Here is a 25097-nt window from a genome sequence, read left to right as displayed (position 1 = left end):
GTTTGTAGTTCTAAAAAATCGTTCATTACATTAATGGTGGGTACACACTACACGATATGCTCCCTGAGTGATATCGTGTAGTGTTGTCCCCGGCAGGCTGTGCTCAATGTCGTTACGTGTGAAGAAATACCAGCCCAATTCATCAGGACTTCATCTATCGCGTTCTCACACCACCTACCCAAAACGGTAACCTACCAGGAGGATCACTATTGCTATTTCTGCACATCATATGTATTTGTTTTTATTCTATTGTAATTGATGTAAATTTAATAAATACACCTTTTTATTGGGATACCTTATTGTGTTATTCCAAGGTGATATTCACTGTGTGGTACAACACACTATACATCTGTCAAGTGGGAGCGCTATCAGTCTCACAGATAGCTTTCTGTTTTTATGTTTACAGGTTATGGTGTATAATCTTTTTTCTGTGAGGAAGTAAGCTGCATCCCATTGGTTTACTGCGCGATTTTGTCCCCCCTATATAATTCTCCAATGTCGTTACTGACATTGAGCATAGCCGCTGAACGATATCATTAACGATATCGTTCAGCGCCGGGCTCTCTCCCCCATTCCCTGACATGCAGCAACCTGACGAGATCGTCAGGTTGGCCTGCATGTCAGCCCGATGAACGATGATGACGAACGACCCGCGGGAACACGCGTCGTCGTCATCGTTCATCTTTTTGGGGTTAAAAATGGACGATAAAGTGGACGACTGAACGATAACGATATCGTTATCGTTCAGTCGTCCACTTTATCGCCCAGTGTGTACACACCATTAAATGAACATAGTAAATGAACAACTTTAGTAAACGATTTTAGTTCATTTTTGCAAGGTAGAAAATCGTTTACTAAAATCGTTCATTAACTCAATCATTGTGGGTGTATGCAGCTTTAAGGGACATACACACACAACGATTTTTTGACCGATTATTGTTAAACGATATCGTTTAACGATAATCGTTTGTAAAAATCGTTCACTTTCTGAGTCAAACGATGAACGATTTTCGTTCACGCGTGTTCACGTTTGTAGTTCAGTCAGACTTGTCAACTCAACGATTTTCAGTAAGGGAATATGCAAAAACTGTTTGTAGTTCTAAAAAATCGTTCATTACATTAATGGTGGGTACACACTACACGATATGCTCCCTGAGCGATATCGTGTAGTGTTGTCCCCGGCAGGCTGTGCTCAATGTCGTTACGTGTGAAGAAATACCAGCCCAATTCATCAGGACTTCATCTATCGCGTTCTCACACCACCTACCCAAAACGGTAACCTACCAGGAGGATCACTATTGCTATTTCTGCACATCATATGTATTTGTTTTTATTCTATTGTAATTGATGTAAATTTAATAAATACACCTTTTTATTGGGATACCTTATTGTGTTATTCCAAGGTGATATTCACTGTGTGGTACAACACACTATACATCTGTCAAGTGGGAGCGCTATCAGTCTCACAGATAGCTTTCTGTTTTTATGTTTACAGGTTATGGTGTATAATCTTTTTTCTGTGAGGAAGTAAGCTGCATCCCATTGGTTTACTGCGCGATTTTGTCCCCCCTATATAATTCTCCAATGTCGTTACTGACATTGAGCATAGCCGCTGAACGATATCATTAACAATATCGTTCAGCGCCGGGCTCTCTCCCCCATTCCCTGACATGCAGCAACCTGACGAGATCGTCAGGTTGGCCTGCATGCCAGCCCGATGAACGATGATGACGAACGACCCGCGGGAACACGCGTCGTCGTCATCGTTCATCTTTTTGGGGTTAAAAATGGACGATAAAGTGGACGACTGAACGATAACGATATCGTTCAGTCGTCCACTTTATCGCCCAGTGTGTACACACCATTAAATGAACATAGTAAATGAACAACTTTAGTAAACGATTTTAGTTCATTTTTGCAAGGTAGAAAATCATTTACTAAAATAGTTCATTAACTAAATCGTTGTGTGTGTATGCACCTTTAATGGTAACATTCAATGGTACTTTTTTTTGTATATTATATTAGCTCCTGTGAGAGCTGGCATGGGGGTGTTCTGTACACCTCACAGACGTCACTGCCTGTGTCACTTACCCCCTCTCATAGATATCCCAACACTACTGAGTCCTGGCTGCGCTTGCACCAGTGTGTGCTGTGGTTGCACTTAGTGAATGTGGTGATGTCACCAGCTGCCTCCTGTGTATAGGCTGCAGTGTGTGGGACGGCGGTATGCAGGGACTTTCCACTCCAGTCCACTGTCATCATCCCCACACACACAGTCCCGGGGTTGGTGACTGCAGTGCACGCTCCTCCCAGCCAGCAGCAGCTTTTCTAATAGGCAGCGGCAGCGACATCTGTGCACTGTGTGTAGCCTGGCCCGCCTGCCCGCACGCCCGGAGTGTGCTCTGCACATCATTCATAGTATATATATTATATATAAGTGACTGCCGGACTCTTGCTGCATTGTGGGCATGAACACCTGGTAACCTTGGACCTTTTTGTAGGACTACTGCCTGGTGAGCAGATTACTCACATCCAGGACTCACTATACAGAGCCACAGCAGGATTCAGCTCGTAGAACCTGTACACATTGTCACACCATGGCAGGTAAGGGCTAATTGTCTCCCTCTAGCATGGTCACATTGATTTATCTCATATGTGATAGGGGTAAGCAGAGCATACCATTGGGAAGCCATTAGGATTTGCAGTGTGTAGAGCAGACAGTTGTTGTCTTTTTTAGAATATCAGAAAATAAGGCAACTACTTCCTCCTGGTCAGGTTACAGTCTGTGGAGTCTGTTGCAGGATTGCACAATAGTAGGTTCATGTAGAACTAGCTTTCTGATACTCACTCTATTGTGTATACTTTACTTTTGGGGGACTATTTTCTTGCTATCCATTTGTACATGATGTTATACTTGTTAATTAATAATAATATAATCATAATTTTATTTATATAGCGCTATGTTCAATTGTACTTTAGGTGACTGTGTATAAAGGCCTGCTTTTTTGGGTAAAATCTAATTTCATGTTTTAAATATCATCATCATTATATTATTATTATTATTTGTAATACTAATATATATATTTTTTGTATTTTAATTTTTTTTTATTACATTCCTCTGATTAACATGTTTACTATTTTCTCTATTGGCGCTATTTTTTTTTTTTTCTTACTGTTTGACCGAAACAAAAATAAATTCACAAAAACTAAAAAAGGAGAAGTTACAATCTGCTCAGTGTGTGTCACGAGAAAAGATAGGGTCACTTCTGCAAAATGTCATAGAATAAAAACTAGCCGGTTTGATACCAGCTGGATATTCCAGTTAACATGTTCTATAATTATGTGGATGTAGTATACTTTAATACATCAATAGAAACATACTTTTACTTGTGATAGTGTGAGTTTTTGTTTTAATCAAGCCTCTTTTTAATAAAAATTTAGTAGAAACTACAATTCATGCATAATGTTGTTTATCACCACTATGTACCAATAGCCGTATGGAGCATACACATGGTCAGATTTGTCAGACTTGTCAGATGAACGACTGAACGATTTGAACGATTTTACCAAGGTTTTGAACGATTTGAACGATTGAACGATTTTTGACTGCATTAAAATGAATGGAATCGTCCAAGTCTGACTGCAAACCCATCAGATGTCAGATATCGTTATCTGACAAACGGGAACGCGCATCGTTGATCGTCCATCGTTCAGGCATGTCAGATATGAACGATTTTCCTTCAGATATGAACGACTGAACGATTTTTAAATCGTTATCGTTCATATCTGAAGGAAAAATCTGATCGTGTGTATGCACCATAAAGCAGGAGATTTAACAGATATCTGATGGTAAAACAATAATCTATGCAGAAAAAGAAGCAAAAAACCTGCCTGTTAAAAAAATAATAAAATGAAAAATACATCTTTCTATCACTTTGGGCGGAATTCAATTGATTTCGCGGCCCGCATCTCCTGTCTAAAGTGACAGGAGATCGCGGGCCTCTATTCAATTGTGCCAGCTTTTCACGCTGATCGCGCCCATAGAGGTCAGGTTTAGCCGCGTAAAGCAACTAAACCCGACCAAAGTGCTGGGCGCGATCGCGAAAAGTGATGTTTGGGCGCCCAAACATGTCACTTTTCGCACATTTCAGCTCTCATCCCCCAGGGGCTGCGAGCTGAAATGTAGCGCTTGGCAGCTGATCGCGCCCGACAGGAGCAAGAATAGAATAGCTCCGTCGGGCGCGATAGGGGATGGAAAGAATTGAATTCCGCCCTTTGTTTGCTATGTAACACTAGACACTAGAGGGCCTAAGGGGCATATGTATCAAAGTTTGATGTGAGATAAAATTGTGAAATATATATCACCAACCAATCAGCTCCAAACTATCATTTCTTAAATACAGCCTGCAAAATGTAAGTTAGAAGCTGATTGGTTGGTGATATATATCTCACAATTTTATCTCACATCGAGCTTTGATACATACTGTATGCCCCTTAAAGTCTTCCATGTTGTCAAAACTTTTACTTGTAATCCTTCATTTCCATTGTGTTTTGCACATTTACTGAGGTGCCCAGGAATTTCACTGTACTGTTTTCTTTTGCAGTTTATATAAATATATATGATTTTAAAATATGCATAGATGCTTAAGTTTAAACTTTCTAGCTAGACAACTCTGTAAGAACATTATTGTGTTTTGTTTTTTTTTCAGAATGTGTGCCCTCCTGACTTTATTACAAACCAAAAGTAATAAAACGATCAAAAATCTAATAATAATATAATAACTTTGGTTCTGTTTTATTCACACTTACTATATACTGAATAATACTAAGGGGCATATGTATTAATCATCGCCACAGACTTTTTATTTTTTTACACAAATATCCCCGCTATGTACTTAGGAGTATATGTATCAAAGCTTGATGAGAGATAAAATTGTGAGATATAAATCACCAACCAATCAGCTTCTAACTTACATTTTATAGACTGTGTTTGAAAAATGACAGGTAGGAGCTGATTGGTTAATATGTATTCTCTCACAATTTTATCTCTCATCAAGCTTTAGTACATAGGGGCATTCATCTAACTCGCATAGACAGTGGTTGTGAGAACTGCTGTTCCTACTAGTTACATCCTGGGGATATCGGAGGAGACTATCACTTTTTCTAAAGATTCCTGAGAAAGCTATACTGCGCATGTGCACTGTGTCAGCTTCTGGAGCTGGACGGTGGCTGTGAGAGAGGAACCCCTCTCCTGCAAGAATGCTTCCATAGGCATAAAGCAGTTTATGCCATCTAAGGATGGAGTATACCGTGGAGGCCAAACTCCGAAAGTGAAGCTTTTCAAAGTTTGGTATATAGGGGTCAAACCATAGTCCCCATTGATAATAAAGGGGACTGTGATTTGCAGCACTAATTAGCCACAGGAGATTTCTGTGAACTTTGCCACTAGTCATTAATGGTTGCTACTGCTAGTGTAATAATACTGTGGTAAGTACACAAACGCTATTGGTATTACATTTTGGTTCATGCACCTGATATTGCTTAGAAAGGGGAATTTTCACCTATAAAGGTGGTTTACTTCCTTGTTTATAAATATATAGTTACATCATATCAGGAGGATGTGTGAGGTGTTTTATGTAGCCGCTGCTATAGTAGGTGATTGTTAAAGCTGCATTGCTACCCATTGGCGTAACTAGGAGGGGTTGAGCAGGGCTTGTGCTCTGTGCACCATCGGACCGGCGGAGTGGGGGGGGGGGGGGGGGGCGCACCGCTGGCCGATTTCCAGGACACTGGTCACGGTCAGTGTAGTGCACACCGCACTGCAGCCGTCTATTACACTCGTACTGCCCGGCGGCAGTGTTTGTTTTGGCAGCCAATGAGAGTCAGACAGACTCTTATTGACTGCTGCGCTGCGCCCACTGCCGGAGCCGGCCTGGAGCTCACTCATGAGCACCATCTTCTGGCTCCCACAGTGGGTGATGGGAGAGACGTCATGACGTCACTCCTATATGCAGAGCGGGCCGGCCCGGGAGGACAGAGGAGCGTTTTTTTACGTGTGTGTCTTTGGCATTGCTGGGGCGAGGGGGACTACAATTGGGGGCACTGCATTGGGGGACCACTACTGGGGGCACTGCTGGTGGGGAACTACTACTGGGGGCACTGCATCAGAGGGACTACTACAGGGGGCACTGCATGGGGGGAGGACTACTATTGGGGGCACTATATAAGGGGCACTGCATAGGGAGGACTACTACTGGGGGCACTATATAAAAGGGCACTATATAGGGGCTATAACTGGGGGCACAATATAAGGGGCACTACTGGGGCACTGCATAGGGAGAGCACTGTATGGGGCACTGCATAGGGGGGACTGGGAGCACTGCATAAGGAGGACTACTACTGGGGGCACTATATAAGGGGCACTGCATAAGGGGTACTACTACTGGGGCACTGCTGGGAGCACTGCATAGGGGGTACCACTACTGGGAGCACTGCATATGGGAACCACTACTAGCGGCACTGTATAAGGGGCATTACTGGGGGCACTGTATAAGTGGTACTACTGGGGACACTATACGTGGTCTCATGGGGACACTGTATAAGAGGCACTACTGGGGGCACTGTATAAGTGGCAAAACTGGGGGCACTGCATAAGGGGCACTCTATAAGGGCCCACTATGGCCCCACCTGTGTGGAGTTTGTATATTCTCCATGTGCTTGCGTGGGTTTCCTCCGGGTGCTCCGGTTTCCTCCCACACTCCAAAAATATACTGGTAGGTTAATTGGCTCCCAACAAATTTACCCCTAGTGTGTGTATGTGTGTGTGCATGTAATAGGGAATATAGATTGTAAGCTCCACTGGGGCAGGGACGGATGTGAATGGCCAAATATTCTCTGTAAAGTGCTGCGGAATATGTGTGCGCTATATAAATAACTGGTAATAATAATAATAATAATAATTACTGGGGGCACTGTATAAGGGTGCACTACTGGGGGCACTGTATAGGGGCACTACGACATGGGGGCACTGCATAATGGGCACTGCTACTGGGGACATTGCATAAGGGGCACTACTACAGTGGGCATTGCAAGAGGGGCACTACTACTTAGGGCCTTAGGGTGCGTATGGAATGGAACGGAATGTTCCCAGAGTGACGAGAAATGGTGGTGTGTCATGTTGCCACACCCCCATTTTCTAGTGGCCACGCCGCCCACTTTTTTGCCGCGTGCACCTACTGGGGAGGGTGGGGCTCCATTTTTTTACTTGCCCTGGGCTCCAAATACCCTAGTTATGCCACTGTTGCTACATAGAAACACTGAAGTGTCTCCTCCCTCTATCCAGAGCGCCAATCACTGCTACTTGAAGCCTCATTTCCCAGAGCTCATCTGTCATTTCTGTAATAAGAACCAGCAAATTCATTTCTATTTCAGGGTCCATATGGTATCCACAGGATACCTTGGGGTATAGGTGATGACGTCAGGCATCGGGCACCATAGAGTTAAGTTTTCAGCCTCCCAGGATGCACTAGGGTCCCCCTCCTATACCCTGCCCCCGAGCCAAGGCATCTCAGTTTCGTTGGTGCCCGGCGCGGAGTCGGATGCACCTGTTTAGAGGGGGGCTGAGTATAGCCCCTGAAGTTTTTTACAAGGCAGCTGTGGCTGCACATCTGGAGGTACAGCATGGACAGTCATTCTTGACGTCCATGCTGTCTTCCCTACACCCCCGCCGGTACCAGAACACCGGTACTGATCCGGGGATGCTGGTAGGCATCTGGGGTCACAGCTAGCGGTGACCCCAGATGGTTGGGACCATGGCCGGATTTAAGGCGGACAGCAGGTAAGCAGCGGGGTCCCGCGGTGGGTCCCCGCTGGAACATGGTCCGGAGTCCCCAGGCAGGGGGCTCCCTGGGGACTGGCTGCACCGTGGAGCCAGGTTACGGACCTGCGCTTCCACTACCCCCCTGGGACAGCGGACCGCAGCTGAGCGGTAGCGCTGCGGCGTCCCAGGGGTTAATTGCATGCCAGGGGAGCGCGCCTGCCCTGTACACAGCCGGCGCCTCCCCCGCTGCACACAGCCCTCTCTGCACCTGCCGATTGGCCCTGTGGCAGCGCTCCTCCCCCAGGCCGGCCTCCTCTCTGGCCATCTTTATGGAAGCATGGTGTACGTTGCTGGAAGCTGCTGATCAGTGGCATTGTGGTCTGGGTACCCCGGCATACCTCTCCTCCGTTGGAACAGGTCTGTGTATGCAGCGCTGTGTCCTACCAGGCCCTGTGTCTGTGTAGTTGAGGATCAGCGCTGATAGTGCAGGGATTGATTTCTTTGTATTGTATGTGACTGCTGCTAGCATCTGCTGCCTGTACTTTAACTTTCTACTGTCAGCCTTTTCACTGTCCCTGCTCTTCTTCTGCTAAAGCCCTTGCGGAGCGGTGATTGCAGGGCTGTTCTCTCACTATACTAACGCGTATCAGTGAGAGGGGTCATATACTTGCCATCATGTCTGAGAGTGATTTTCCTCTCCAGCTTCTGTGTACTACGTGTAAAGTACCTATAGCGGAGGGGGAGGGTAGCGGGGAGGGGCTATGTCGGCAGTGTTTTTTATTGACGCGACCAATTACTGTCACGGCTCCGGTACAGGTACCGCCCTGGGCTTGTTTCGCTAAAGCGCTTACAACTCTAGTGGGCCAGTTAGCTCCGCAACCTGCGTTCCCTCAGATGGGATTGTCTGAGCAGTCAGTGGTGTCGTCACCCATGCAGGGGTTCCCGAGACAACTGATGGTACCCAACAGTCTCCCTATTTCCCCTCCTCAGGTCTCTCAGGAGCCTGCGTGGGTTAATTCTCTGACAAGTTCTGTGCAGCATTTGTCAGACTTGTTACAAGGGGAGTCTTTGTTGCGGCCGGTGGCGTCTCTGTCCACTCCTTATGAGGATGATGAGGGGACGACCGATGATGGGGAGATTCTGGATCTTTCGGACCAAGAACCTCTCCGTACTAAAGAGTCAGACGCTAAGTCTAAGGTTTATATACCTGGCCTTATTCGTGCAGTCCGCATAGCTTTAGTTATTGAGGATGATGAACCTCCGGTATCAAAATCCAAATATGCCTTTTTCAAAGATGTTAAGGGTGACGCCACAGTGTTTCCTCTTTCGGGTCAATTGATGGACCACTTAGAGGAAGCATGGAAACATGCTGGCAGACGGTATCAGCCTCAAAAACGTTTAGCAGTGGCTTATCCGCTTGCGGACAATTATTTTGCTAAGTCCGCCACAGGTGGATTCTCATGTGACACGCCTGGTCCGAAGTGCCACGTTGCCCATGCCCTCCATGTCCTCCTTAAAGGATGCCTCGGACCGTAAGTGGGAAATCTGCCTGAAGTCCGTTTATTCCCTCGCGGGGGGGGGCAGCCAGGCCGGCTATGGACATTTGTTGGGTAGCCAGAGCTATGGAGCGCTGGGCTGATAGTTTGGAGGCGTCTTTCGATTCCGACTGTTCGGCTGAACAGACCGAGTTGATAGGCAATCTCCGGGATTCGGCCACTTACATTAATGAAGCGGCTTTAGATATCAGTACCCTGACTTCTCGGGTTTCTTTGGCAGCTGTGGCGGCTCGTCGCACCCTATGGCTGCGATCATGGAAGGCGGAAGCTGATTCCAAAAAGGGTTTGGAAGCTTTGCGTTTTAATGGAAGAGTCTATTTGGTCCGGATCTGGACAAAATTGTAGCCACGCTGGCGGCAGCCAAATCTGCATATCTCCCGTCTGCTGCACTTCCTTCCAGTTCAGGTACGTCGTCCTTTCGGCCTTACAGGGCCCAGGGTAGGCATAAAGCACAGTCCTTTCCCCAACAGGCTGGCCCCAAGAAATCGGCCAAGCCCTGGAAGCAGGCCTGGAGTACCAGACGTCCGGCCCCTAAGTCCGATAACAAACCTGCAGCCTGACGGTCCGGGCCTCCCTTTGGGGGATCCCAGAGTGGGAGGCCGTCTGCTACGATTTGCCAGTGTTGGTTGGTAACCACGACAGACAGTTGGGTTCACAAGGTGGTTTCTCATGGGTATGCCCTTTCCTTTCGGCACAGGCCCCCATCTCGATTCTTCACCACGGGTCTTCCATCAGACCGGAACAAAGCCACGGAACTGCGGAAGGTTTTGCACACTATGCTCCAGGCTGGAGTTATAGTGCCTGTTCCTTTCTCCCAGAGGGGCCTGGGTTTCTATTCCAATCTGTTTTTGGTGCAGAAACCCAAATGGTCGTACCATCTGATCCTCAATCTCAAAGCACTCAACAAGTCCTTGCGGGTGCCGAGGTTTCGGATGGAGAGCCTACGGTCCATCATTCTGGCGCTGGAACCTGGGGATTACATGGTGTCGTTGGACATACAGGACGCTTACCTGCATGTCCCTATTCTTTCGCGCCATCAACAGTTCCTCAGGTTTGCAATCCGCAATGATCACTTCCAGTTCCGGGCGTTACCCTTTGGCGTGGCGACAGCACCACGTGTGTTCACCAAGGTTATGGCGATCATGGCGGCTTCCCTGCGGCTGCAGGGAGTCCGCATGTTGCCGTACCTAGACGACCTTCTGTTGGTGGCAGGATCTCCGGAGCTCCTTCTACACCATTTGGATCTGACGATTGCAGTACTGCAAAGGCACGGCTGGTTGATAAACTGGCAAAAGTCCACCCTGATCCCGTCTCAGAGGATTCTGCACCTCGGAGCCTTGTTGGACTCCAGTCAGCAGAGGATCTTTGTGACGGGGGAAAAGATCTCTGCCTTGCAGTTGAGGGTGCTCAGTTGTCTGCAGAGTCGCCGTGTGTCTCTTCACTCGGCTATGAGGTTACTGGGCTCCATGGTGTCCATATTCGACATGGTGGAATATGCCCAGTTTCACTCCAGACCTCTGCAGCAATTGATCCTGTCCAAATGGAATGGACTGACTCAGAGTCTCAAGTCCCAGACGATGGTGCTCACTCCGGAGGTTCGCCTGTCCCTTGCCTGGTGGTTGCAGACGACCCATCTCAACAAGGGTCGTCCGTTTTGGGTGGCGAACTGGGTCCTATTGACGATGGACACCAGTCTTCGGGGCTGGGGAGCGGTCTCGGGTCCACACTTGTTCCAGGGCAGATGGACTCAGGCGGAAAAGGAGCTTCCGATAAACATCTTCGAACTCCGTGCCGTTTTCAATGCTCTCCAGCAGGCCCATCGGGTTCTCCACGGTTATCCCGTGCAGGTCCAGTCGGACAACGCCACCACCGTGGCCTACATAAATCGGCAAGGAGGAACCCGAAGTCGGGCGGCATTCGTAGAGGTGTCTCGGATCCTGGTATGGGCGGAGCGCAATCTTCTGGCCATATCAGCGGTCTTCATCCCGGGAGTGCTAAATTGGGAGGCGGACTTTTTAAGTCGCCAGGACGTTCATCTGGGGGAATGGTCTCTGCACCAGGACGTCTTTCAACTTCTGGTGGACAGGTGGGGTCTTCCAGAGATCGAGCTCATGGCGTCACGGCACAAAAAGTTGCCGGTGTACGGGTCTCGCACAAGAGACTAAAAGGCGTCTCTGGTGGATGCTCTGTCCGTCCAGTGGACGTTCCGGTTTGCCTATCTCTTTCCTCCGTTTTCACTTCTTCCACGGGTAATCCGGAAATTCAAACAGGAAGGAGGGACGCTCCTGTTGATAGCTCCCGCGTGGCCCAGACGGCACTGGTTCTCAGACCTTCAGGGTCTCTCCGTGGACATCCCTCTGCGGTTGCCGCTACGACCGGACCTACTGTCACAGGATCCTTGTCTTCACCCGGACCTGACTTGGCTGTCTTTGAAGGCGTGGCTGTTGAGACGGCCATGTTAAGGTCCAGGTGGTTTTCCAGCTCTGTAGTACGCAGTATGCTGAGAGCTCGGAAACCGTCTTCTGCAAGAATATACCATCGTGTGTGGCATACGTTCTTCCAATGGTGTCGACCGAGAGGTTATGCACCTCGGGAGTTCCGTCTGTCTAGAGTGCTAGCCTTCCTACAGGCGGGACTAGACCATGGGCTTCGCCTTGCTTCTTTGAAGGTGCAGGTGTCTGCCCTGTCTGTCTTGTTCCATCGTAGGATTGCTACAATCCCTGATGTGCGCACCTTTTTGCAAGGTGTTCTTAGAATTCAGCCGCCATTTGTTCCACCGGTGGCGCCTTGGGATTTAGCTGTGGTCCTGAGGGCTCTCCAGGGACCGCCGTTTGAACCACTGGGCTCAGTGGATCTTAAATGGCTGACAGCTAAAACAATTTTCCTTCTGGCCATCGCTTCAGACAGACGTGTTTCTGATTTAGGGGCTCTCTCTTGTAGACCCCCTTTCTTGATTTTTCATGGGAACAGGGCGGTGCTGCGCACTCGTCCTGATTTTCTTCCCAAAGTTGCTTCCCGTTTTCATATCAACGAGGAAATCGTTGTGCCGGCTTTTAACTCACCTGACCTGTCGGTGGGTGAGGCCACTTTGGACCTTGTGTGGGCCTTAAGGATTTATGTTGACCGCACTTCTTCGTTTAGGAAGTCGGACGCCTTGTTTGTCCTCTATGGCTTCCATAAAAAGGGTTGGTCTGCTTCAAAGCAAACTTCGGCAGCTTGGATCCGTATGGCCATTTCAGAAGCTTATCTTCATGAAGGCCTGCCGGTTCCATCCTCTGTGAGGGCTCATTCCACTAGGTCTGTGGGTCCTTCGTGGGCAGCTCGATGTGGTGCCTCTGCAGTCCAGATCTGCAAGGCTGCCACGTGGTCCTCGGTCCATACCTTTGTGAGGTATTACGCGTTTGACACCTTTGCCTCTCAGGATGCTTCCTTCGGGCGGCGGATTCTCCTTTCAGCACAGGAGCGTCCCCACCCTTGAAGGATACTGCTTTGGGACATCCCCAAGGTATCCTGTGGATACCCTATGGACCCTGAAGTAGAAAATATGAGATATGGTAAGAACTTACCTTTGTTATCTCTATTTCTGCGAAGTCCATAGGGTTCCACAGGACTCCCTCCCTGTCGCACCTGTGCTGCAGATGGGCTTTACTCTGGTCACTGGTTTTTCCGTCTCCCTCTGGTGAGAATGTGATTGTGTGTCCTCCTCCGGCCTATGGCTTGGTACGTAACTGAGATGCCTTGGCTCGGGGGCGGGGTATAAGAGGGGGACCCTAGTGCATCCTGGGAGGCTGAAAACTTAACTCTATGGTGCCTGATGCCTGACGTCATCACCTATACCCCAAGGTATCCTGTGGAACCCTATGGACTTCGTAGAAATAGAGATAACAAAGGTAAGTTCTTACCATATCTCATATTTTTACCCATCTTCAAATGGAGGTGAGGTGTGAGCAGGAGGACAAGCTGTTGAGAAAGAGAAAAATGTACAGAGAAGCCCCTGGGGTTCTAATGAGGGGAAGAGGCCACTTTAAGGAGAATGTTTCCTTGGTGATAATGAAGCTTTAGGTTATAGGAGTATAGCCATACTTAGGCCTGGACAAAGTGTTAAGCACAGTAGAGTTGTGCATAGAGACATTGGAAACTATTTTTTCAGATTTTTAAAACATATTGCTATGTAATAAGACGGGGAGGGGGTAAGACCTGAGAGGCTTTGGAATGTTCCTCATAAGAGGGGTTATGTTGGTCGGTAGGATGTAGTTTAGGGAGCTAAAGTTTTCTGTGCCTACTAGATTCCCTGAAGTAAACCCAGGCCGAATTGAGTTGCATAATAATAATATACAGGGTGTTTCACTCCCTATTGGCCCCAGTTTTTCTTATAACTTTTAAAGAAATGGACATAATTTAGTGAAATGTGACACAGACATACCTTGGTCTATGAGAAACATGAGGAAGTCACAGCAAGTTTTGAAAGTGTACGCCATTAACATCCAGGCTAGCTGCTCATGCATGCGCGAAGTGAAGGTCAGCTGTTCACCACCCGAGTCAGCAGCGCAGTCCAAAATTCAAATAAGGGAACCACACCAACTTCCAGTGAGGATATAACCAGTGAGGATGGCAGTGAGGATGACAGTGAGGATATAACCAGTGAGGATATAACCAGTGAGGATGGCAGTGAGGATATAACCAGTGAGGATGGCAGTGAGGATGGCAGTGAGGATATAACCAGTGAGGATGACAGTGAGGATATAACCAGTTAGGATATAACCAGTGAGGATATAACCAGTGAGGATATAACCAGTGAGGATGCCAGTGAGGATGGCAGTTTGTGTGGTTCCCCTATTGAATTTTGGACTGTGCTGCAGCCCCACTGCTACTCAGTAGGTATTCCTGCTTCTGACAGTGGTGTTGTGTACTGTGGCGTCCACATTCATCGTGTCTGTGCTACGTGACGATATGAACCTTTAGCGACAGTACGTCTGGACAATAAATACGCGTTGTTCAACTGTGTACCGGTTCATATCGGCACATAACACACAGACACGAGGTGGGGCTGTGTCAAACTTCACTAATCTACGTCAATTTCTTTAAAAGCGATGAGGAAAACTTTAGGGCCAACAGCGAGTGAAACACCCTGTATTCATATTAAATTCCCTCTCCTTATGGGGTTTAGGTAGGCTGCCCAGCTAAGCATAGAATACAGATGTTTAAGTATAAAATTGTGAGCACCTCCTTACTTGTCTGAGAAATAAGGAGTTTTGAGTGAGAGGTGAACACACATATGAGTGGATAGATATCACATTTACATTAGTAAATTACTGTGTGATGTCAGAGGCAGGTCCGATGCATGGGTCCTTTGGTTGCTGCCAACATGCGGGTGCTTCGCCCTCTCCTCTTGTTACGCCGTTTACTATTTATTTGAGTGTGATGCTTTGCTGTGACATAATAACACACTTCCAGCCTATAACTAACTAATATGGAGGAGCAGCACTCAGCAGTTTTGCAGGTAAAAAGCTACTTGCTGTTGCACCTTCATGTTAGCGGCCGGTGCTGAATTGCGTTTATTGTGTCACCCACTCAGCATTTTTAGGGCTAAATAATTACCCATTCCATGCTATAGTGACCCACTTGTGCTTGGGATGACTATAGCATGAAAAGCATTTACATAAGCTATGCCACTTAAACCTGGTGCCAAAATAGGATTCTCCTGTATGTTTACATGTATATGTTTTTATTATTATCCTTTATTTATAAATTGCAGACCTGGTATGCACTGCTGTACATGGAGGGGAGCATAATACAAGCAAATTATATGTAATTAAATATAGAAGAAGGAAGAGATTTCCGTGTCCACATAAGCTAACAATCTAACACTGGGTACACACTGACATACATTGGCCGATCAATTGATCGGCCAATGTATCTGCTGCCCGTCGGCCAGTGTGTACCCGCGATATGTCGGTGAACTTCGGCGTTCACCGACATATTGCATTGGCTGTGCTGCACAGCCGATGGACAGATATGTCTGCAGAAAAAAATAGAGCAGGAAGTTCACCTACTGACATCACTAGTGATGTCAGTAGGGCCGCCCACAAACGGAAGGTATTCCCTTGGGAACGCCTCCGTTTGTGCAGCCACCCCCCCTACCCACCTCCAAGACTGGGTGAGCTGTCAATCACAATCGACAGCTGCCCCGTTTTGGTGCGAGACCCGTCGCTGGCCGGGTCTCGCGCATGCGCACACTGGAGGCGGCGCATGCGCAGGGGGTAAACATCGACCCGCTTGCGAGCGCATAGCGCTCGCAAGCGGGTCTGAATCAGCCCCTTAGTTCCTTGCATGCAATGCAGGAACAATTATGACCACTAACATTCAACATGCTCCTGACGAAGGTGTCCAGGGACACGGAAACGCGTTGAGAAAATCTATACCAGTACACAGTGTGGAGGAGATGTGCTTTCTATCAGCATACAACTGAGAAAGCACACCATCAGCTTTACCCATAACAGCGCACATATGGTCCGGGATCAACCTCACTTAACGGAGGTAGACATTGAGTGACACCCGCTGCTGGCAATAAGAAGATTGTGACCAGCAGCACCCATTGCTCCGGTGCACCAGAGAGCATATTCACATCTATTTGGAACACTGCTGTGGTCACACTTCACATCTATCTTCCCACGCTATACTATATCTATTGGGTTACAGATCCGGAATATCCACCCCCAGGGGGGTCCCTTACACGGAGAAAGATTGAGACTGAGTAGCCTGCATACAAGGCACTTTTTTTACTATAAAATTGCACCCTACAGCGGGTTACTAAAACAAATACAAAGTTATATAATATCAGATAATCCATAGCTCCATCCTTCCGAGACTTGTATTGGATCCTTCCTACATTTGGTTTGAACAGTTACACTTTTGGATTGCAACATAGTTTGCCACAAAGTGGATAAACAGTTACTTATAACTGGATGAATTTAATTCTTCTTTCTTTTTTTTCCATATACAGTATATGTATTTTTAAGCTATTGTATCAGTTTGTAACAGTATATGCAGACTTATTTAATGTTTCAATATATTAAAATATTATTTACATTTTAATGGGATTATAAGATTGTTTTGAGCGCGCAGCCAATATTTTTATATCAACATGCTAGCAAAGGTTAGCACTGACGACTCACAGCAGTAGGGTTATGGTTTTGATTCCAACTATTGGTAAAGCTGTGATTCTGACACAGCGAAACGCGTCAATTATTGGCTGACATACTCCACAACACTCTTCCTGATAGTTCACTCTGCTTATTGCTGCCGCCATCGGGCGATATTTACCACACCAGTCCAGCACTGGACCTGTGCCCTGGGTACCCTTATTGTGCGAAGTGCCTAAATTGCTAATTGGACCCCGGCTATATTTGGACACTGGTTTCCTCCTCACAGTCCGCAACTTATTTCTGCTTGGGGTACCCCTATTGAGCTATTACGTGCCAACACTGTGAAAAGGATCTACTCCATTTGTTAACTAGCGGACTGGGTAATTATCTAGCTGGACTTTATTTCTAAATAATGATTCATTTCTTACTCCAATGGATTTTTCATTTGTTTCCCATGTGATTGGGACCAATCTGAGTTGACAAAAGAGTGATGTGTGTGGTATTTTAGCAATTTCATATGCTATTCATATGTCTATATAGGTTACTTATCAAATATATGTGTTTATTAAACTTGTTTTTTTACATGTCAATAGAGCGCTGTTTACTTTTGTTTTATCTGCTAGCAATGGTTAGCACTGCCGACTCACAGCAGTAGGGTTATGGTTTTGATTCCAACTAAAGCTGGCCACACACTAAACCAACTTACATCCAACCATCCAACTAGTTGATTGGTTGGAATGAAAATCTGGTAAGGTATGAAAGCAAATGCTCCCAAACGCCGGAAAATTGACTAAAAACTGTTGTTTGAACAAATTGCTTTGATCAAACATTTAACAAACTTGTCTGACGACCATTTTCATCTGTTTTCTGGCATTTAGGAGCAAATTGCTGATCATCATCCCATACGTTACCAGATTTTCATTCCAACCAATCAACTAGTTGGTTGGTTGGATGAAAGTTGGTCTAGTGTGTGGCCAGTTTAAGGCTCTATCTGTGTGGAATTTGTATGCTCTTCTCCAGCTTCCTCCCACAAACCAAAGACATACTGGTAGGGTAATTGGCTTCTGACTAAAGATAACCTATATTGTGAGTGTATGTGTGCACAAGTGTGGATGATGTCATTGTCAGTTTTCTATTTTTGTGGTCATTTTATTGAGAATGCATTAGGCATCTGGAACTGCTGTAAACATTTCACATTTTTAAAGAATAATTTATGGTCATATGCTTTGCAGGAAATGTATTGGGTAAAAAGATAACACAATGGGGTATATTTACTAAAGTGCAGGTTTTTAGAAGTGGAGGTGTTGCCCATAGTAACCAGTCAGATTCTAGTGCTGGATAAATGATAGGTAGAATCTGATTGGTTGCTACTCCATTTCTAAACTACCGCATTTTAGTAAATATACTCCAATGACTCATACTACATAGGGTAAATGAATCCTATAACACATATGATCGTTTTCACGTAATTGTAAAATACATTTATGCTTTGACAGGATTAAATATTAGCCATTATACACAATGAGGCTGATAATGATGGTTTGGGACTGCCCAACTAGTGCATATTTAGCCATAGACTTAATAGTAATGGCAGGTGATTGTAGATATATTGCTTAGATTGGAATGATATTGATTTTTATTCTGTTTGTTTTAGTTTACAGTATTACTGTGACATATATTACAGCAATTTCTTCTCAAAGACCAGTTTGGAGATATCTATGACTATGATGTCAATCCCATAAAAAAGGCTGCGCATTACCCTTCCTCTCTGAATCTATTTATGATCTAAAATGTGCTGCCAGCGCTGCGTCACCTACATGCATGGTGTGCAGGAGGTGGTCATGCCATATGGAAGTCAGCTGCGTCCCTTGCGGCTAACTGAATTGACTCCCAAGCTTGTAAAAGGTGGGCCTTGGGTGAAGCTTGGTGGGGTAAAATGTAGAGAATAAGAGCTAAATCACTATTTGTACAATTCTGTCTACATCCTCTATCCATCTATCCTCTGTGCGGTACAAGTCGCGTTACAAATATAACGCGTGAGTGCCGTGAGACTCGGTAGTGCCGAGCATCTTTACTGCGACCTTTTACCTTCAGATGAGTCTTATTTGCACAGCGATGCAAAAAGGACGCACAAGCAGTTTCTGCTGATGAAAATGAAATGCCTATATTCTGGGTGCGAATGCGGGTGTATCTGCATGCAAAATGCAACGTTACAGTGTGACAGCCACTGCGGGTGTATGGCATGCAGATACAATCGCAATCGCACGAGAAGAGACATCTGAAGGTAAAAAGTCGCACAAATAGACGCTCTGTGCTACCGAGTCACGCCACGGCATGGCACGATTAGAAGGACTGTTTAACGGGCTCGGAGGCTAGATGTATGGGGACGTATCTATAGGAACATGTTTCTAAGAATGGTTTTTCAACCAGGTGTATTACCTAAAAAATCTGGGGGGTTTTCCATGGTAGAAAATAGTTAGAAATGTGACTATTCATATTTTTGACATGGCATATAATATGTTCTTACTGTACATATACATTTCATTTTGACTATCTGTTTCCAGCTCCCAACTGTCATTTTTCAAACACTGCCAGTGAGATGGCAGTTAGGAGCTGATTGGCTGGCACCTTATCACTTTTCACTCTGGGCCTGATTCAGGCCCAGTCGCAAGCGCTGAGCGCTCGCAAACCGGGTCGATGTTTGCCCACTGGGCTCCGTCGTGCGCATGCGCGGGACCCGGCCAGCGACGGGTGCTCCGTCGCTCCAGGTCTCGTACCAAAGGGGGTGAGCTGTCGATGGTGAGTGACAGCTCGCCCCGTTTGAGAGGCAGGCAGGGGGCGTGGCCGGCCAAACGGAGGCGTTCCCGACGGAACGCTTGCCGTTTGGGGGCAGCCCCATTGACATCACCAGTGATGTCAGTGGGAGAGCTTCCGGCTCTATTAGAACCAGAAGCTCTCTGGGGCTTGCGGCCACGAGACCCTACCACAAGGGTCTCGTCGCAAGCCCGATAGTCGCGATGGTCTTGACCATCACGACCATCAACCTGGCCGCTCGCAATAGCTGTGGGTGGTCACCCACAGCTATGCGAGCGGCCAGGAGGCCGCACAAAAAAAAAAAAAAAGCCCTGATTCAGAGCGAGCGCTCGTTCAGAGCGTCCGGCTCTGAATCAGGCCCTCTGTCTCCTAACACTGCTTAATATATAGACCCCACAGTCACAATCATTGTACACATGCGTTTGGAAAGGGGCAGCAGCAGTATAGCACAAACTGAGGGATTCTTTGGTGGGGGACCATTATGTATTGTTTTGGTGGGGGACCATTATGTGGTGATTCTTTGGTGGGGGACCATTATATAAACTTTAAAATTGTTTATTCATATAAGATGAAGAAGATGTAGGAAGCACAACAGCTTAAAGCATGAAAAGATTTGTGTCCAGCACGTGTGTCATGCTAGTTTCCCAAGGGTATTAAAAACAACTGATTTGATCAGTAAAAAAAAAAGTAATCAATGTTATTTGTATTATGTCATTATGTTTATATTATGACTCATAAGTATTTGTGTCTTATACCGCTTTCACACAGAATGTTTGAAATATCCCGGCTTTTACCCGGCATTTACATGCTGGGTGTGCTAGCTGGTTAAAGACTTTAACACAGAAAAAAAACCTGTGTTGATCTGCAAATTACCGGGTAAAAGTGCTTTACCTGGTCACTTCGTTTTCTGTGTGAAAGGGGTATTGTTTGAAAGTGCCTTTAGACTGAGGACTCAGAATAAGGCTCAAACTCTTTATTGTTATAGCTTCCAATAGACTTAAGCTGGGTACACACTGACAGATACATTGGCCGTTCAATTGATCGGCCAATATATCTGTTGCCCGTCGGGCAGTGTGTAGCCGCGATATGTCGAGATGCGAGATATCGCATTGGGTGTGCTGCCCAGCCGATGGACAGATATGTCTGCAGACATATCTGTCCATCGGCAGGTGTCCCGTACACACATAGCGGCAGCCGCGAGGAGGGGGGCGGGACACGCCACCCCCCCCACCAGGACACGCCTCCCCGTCGCCGGGACCTGCGGGCAGGCACAGATGATGGCTGTTCAGTGTGTACGAACAACCATCATCTGCAGATATATCTGTATAGTGTGTACCCATCTTAAGGTCCAAACTGAGTACAGGTATATTAAATACACAGATCTTTGTATGTGGTTGGGACAACTGGGACATTGTCAAATTTACCAAAATGAAAGCCCTATTTATTTATTTTAAAAAAATTGGATTTTTAATTTCTTCCCCTCATGAGGAAATTCCTTGTAACTTCTGAGGCATTTGTGATGTCATTAATACCCCTTTTACACCAAAATCCCGGGTCCAGCCCTGGAATTTGAACACTGGTCAATCCCAGGTTGAACTCGGCTTCAGACCCCGTTTACACTGCAACTCGACCCGGGTTATTCCCGGGTTTGCCCCGTTTACACTGAACCCTGGTAATCCCTGCTTTTCTCTATAGAAATCATTAAAAATGGTCTGTTTTAAGGTCTGACAAAGATGGTCACAAAAGGCAGCAAAAGAGAGGGGTGGGGACTGCTTACAGCATTGCTACAGGCTGCTGTTCTGGCTGTGGCAGGCTGTGTATCAGCCTGTGTTTGTGGCTGCTGGTCAGGCTGTGGTGCAGGCTGCTGTTCTGGCTGTGGCAGGCTGTGTATCAGCCTGTGTTTGTGGCTGCTGGTCAGGCTGTGGTGCAGGCTGCTGTTCTGGCTGTGGCAGGCTGTGTATCAGCCTGCATTTGTGGCTGCTGGTCAGGCTGTGGTGCAGGTTGCTGGTCTGGCTGTGGCAGGCTGTGTATCAGCCTGCATTTGTGGCTGCTGGTCAGGCTGTGGTGCAGGCTGCAGTTCTGGCTGTGGCAGGCTGTGTATCAGCCTCCGTTTGTGGCTGCTGGTCAGGCTGCAGTTCTGGCTGTGGCAGGCTGTGTGCCTGCCTGCTTTTGTGGCTGCTGGTCAGGCTGCTGTGGTGCAGGAGGTTAGGCAGGCAAGCAATGGCTTCATGTGAGTCTCTCTATGCAGGGCACTGACAAATTACATCATCTGCCAGTGCCCCAGAAGCTCCAATCAGCCTCATTCAGAGCTAGCCGGGTCAAATAAGCAGGGTAGCACCCGTTTACACTGCCTCATGACCCGGAAACAACCCGTTTTCAACCCTGCTCTCAACCCGAGTAAGATTGCCTGGTAAATCGACCCGGGTTATGTTTTTGGGAGCCGTTCACACAGAGCCTCAACCCGGATCGACCTGGCAATAACCCGGGTTATTTGCTTGGTGTAAAAGGGGTATAAGTGTATGCCACTCAGGGCTGGCCCCACGACTACTAGAACCCTGTGCGAGAAATTTTAGAGTGCCCCCGCCAACGACCCACCCCCGATCCAGCTATATTCAAAATTAATACTTTAATTCCTAGATTTTTATTAAATTAATGATGCCACAGAAGAGAAATAAAGAAATACCTAGGAGTTATGCCCCCAAAGGGACAAAAACACACACATTGGCCCCCTACATGAAATAAAAACCGCACACACACACATTGTCCCTGACAGGAAAAAAAACACACACACATAGGCCCCCACAGAGAAAAAAAACACACGCACATTCATGTCACCTAACCGTCCCAATTTCTGCGGTGCTGTCCCGCTTTTCGGACACTGTACTGCTGTCCCACCCGCGGGCTGCAGTGTCCCGTGGGTGGGTAGGGGAAGGATTCAATTAAAGCATAGCAGCTAGTAACTACTGAATAGATGTCATGCGCATGCGTACAGCATCTACATAATAGTGTAAGGAGGAGAGCCAAGCTGTTCAGGGAGCACTGGGCCCTCAGAGCGACAAAAACGGAGGACGTTCCATGAGGCCCCTCCCTCAAAGCTAAGCCCCCTTATTGGCGAACGCAGGGTCCCAATTTCAACAGTACATTTGTTGGGAGGAATGCTTATTGACTCCCACAGGGAAAAAAACGCACACATTGAAAACACATTGTCCCCAACAGAAAAAAAACACACATTGTCCCCCGACAGAAAATAAAAACACACCCATTGGCCCCCACAGGGAAAAACAAAACCCACACACATTGGCCACACAGGGAAAAAAAACATACACATTGGCCAGCACACACATTGGCCCCCACATGAAAAAGAACTCACACATTGGCCCCTACAGGAAATAAAATTAAACACTGATTCAATTATTGCCCTCACAAGGAAAACAAAAACACTTTGATGCAATGCTTGCCCCTTACTTGTTAGGCTGTCACCAGACAGATGCATAGCTAATTGTAGGACACCAGCCTCCAGACCAGTGAGTGCCTCCAGTCACTTCAGACCAGTGAGTGGCCTCCCTCCAGAGAGTCCCAGACCAGTGAGTGCCTCCCTCCAGAGAGCCCAGACCAGACCAGTGGGTTGGAACTTGGTCCCACTCCCTCCCTCACCCAAACACTCAGCACCTTATCACCATCCTCAGCCCCCGGTACCTCATCCCTGTCATCAGCACCTCAGCCCCTCATCACTGCCTCATTCTTTCATCACAGTCCACAGACCCTCATCGCCATGCTCAGCCCTCATCACAGTCCACATCACCTCAACACAGTTCTCAGCCCCTCAGAGCAGCCTGCCTCAATGTTAGTGACTCACTCACTGTACGGGACCTTGGACAGCACACCACGTGTCGCCGTCTGTAGGGTCACACTCGTTCCTGGCCACCTCTACGCCTCCTGGAAGGGCCTGGGACAAACTACAAGGACGCATTGGACGTGGTTCCTGGCTGCAGGCCTCAAACCGGCCTTGGTCCCAGTACTTGCTTCTAGTTAACAACATGCAGAATCCACATGAGTCCATTAAATCGGATCAGTTATATTGTTGTCCAGCGCAACTCCATATATTATAGTATATCAGCCGAGCTATTAGTATTATATAATATGAATATAATTTGCTTTTGAACTTACTGCTAATAAAGTATAATATTTTAGAGTTCGTTGGCAGAAAGGTCACTGTTTAATATAAAAATTTAGGGTAATACTTTTGAAATAAATAAGTAAATAACATAACATAACAATGCAGGCTTTCCACAGTCACACAATACAGTTATGCAGGGTAAACTTTCTGCAATATAGGTATTTAGCCCTGGTGCACATTTTAATAAATGTCCCTCGGACTGTCTAACGGCTCTATATATAAAGCAGAGAAAAGCTCTGTCTATATCTGGAATCAGTATGTAATACCGCCAGCTGCATGGCTGGCGGTACTAATCCCGACACTAGTGTGCCAAGGCACAGTGATTGGTAAAACGCTGGGATAAGAGGACAAAAACTAATGTGTATTTAAAGGCTAATGTAAATAACTTGTTTTTTAAATATCCTGTTATTCTTCTCTTCCTATTTGAAATAAATTAGTTTAACAAAGCATAAATAATCAACAATGACTTTAGCACTGCAGGACCAACACTACAAATGGACAAATGGTTTGACTTATTAAAATAAAACATATATATATATAATATATATTTATTATATATATATAAATAAAATAATCTTCTGCGGGTTTGTGCGCAACAGGAAAACCACCACTAAGTGCGCCCCTGCAGAGTCTATTACTGTGATTTGCAATGTTACTCTGGCAAAAACGTCACCATACAAACAATGGGAAAGCCTATTTAATAAGGTTTACAGCGGTGTTGATAGGAGATGGAGATTTCAGGATATACCTATTTAATAAGGTTTACAGCGGTGTTGATAGGAGATGGAGATTTCAGGATATATTCAATAAAAATAGCTTTCTTTATTTAAATAAAGCATCTTTTCAATTGATAATAATATGGAAATCATCTTTTGGTTATATACATATTTTCCAAAATTTTCTTTTAAATCCTTGTAAAATCCTGATCACAATTTTGTAAAGATATATAATTTTAGTTTTTTTTTTGTCTGTTTTTACCTATGCCATGGGGCCAATTCAATGTGACATACCAGCGTGCATTTCCACGATGCGCCTATGCCGGCCATTTGTGGTAGTGCCCACATCACAAGTTTTCCCTTGCATCTCTATGGGAGCTCCCGATGCCAGCGGATGCAATATGCCATTCCAGAACAGCACCTCAAGCATAATTGAATACTCCCCAATATGTCACATCTCCCAGCCTATTTCTACAGGACATTTCCTGTCTTGAATGACTGTTTGGCATCCCATGATCAGAGCATTCATCCTGATTTGTGGGGGGTGGGGGAGTTGGGAGGCCCTAAGCTGGTTACACACTATACGATGTGTCGTACGATATATCGTTTCGACGATTGGAACAATATATATATTACACATTGTATAGTGTGTACACCCGATCTGTTGTTGCTGGCCGTCAGTCAACGCATTGTCCCATCTGTTGTGCTGTGGTGTAGTTACATACAGCATGTAATGATACATTTGTGCCACCGTATGCCGATGCTGATATATCATGCAGATATATCGGTGCTTCTGCATATGTGTACAGGCGATCTGCTGACCACCCGTACACTGACTGCAGGGGCCGCCGACACTGACATCACAACTGG

General features: G+C 46.4%; 1 protein-coding gene across 1 annotated transcript in view; it reads left to right on the top strand.

The window, feature by feature from the left end:
- Positions 1–2451: 2451 nt before the first annotated feature.
- Positions 2452–25097, top strand: part of REL (REL proto-oncogene, NF-kB subunit) — a 92196-nt gene continuing 69550 nt past the window's right edge. The window contains exon 1 of the mRNA XM_088477315.1: positions 2452–2604. Coding sequence (XP_088333441.1) covers positions 2598–2604 — 7 coding nt within the window. The 5' untranslated portion in view covers positions 2452–2597. The remainder of the gene's footprint in view (positions 2605–25097) is intronic.

The sequence above is a fragment of the Taudactylus pleione genome, unplaced genomic scaffold, assembly GCF_031769625.1.
Source record: "Taudactylus pleione unplaced genomic scaffold, aTauple2 ptg000201l, whole genome shotgun sequence".
Taxonomy (NCBI): domain Eukaryota; kingdom Metazoa; phylum Chordata; class Amphibia; order Anura; family Myobatrachidae; genus Taudactylus; species Taudactylus pleione.
Note: the sequence above shows the minus strand (reverse complement) of the source record. Positions and strands in the feature narration are given on the sequence as shown.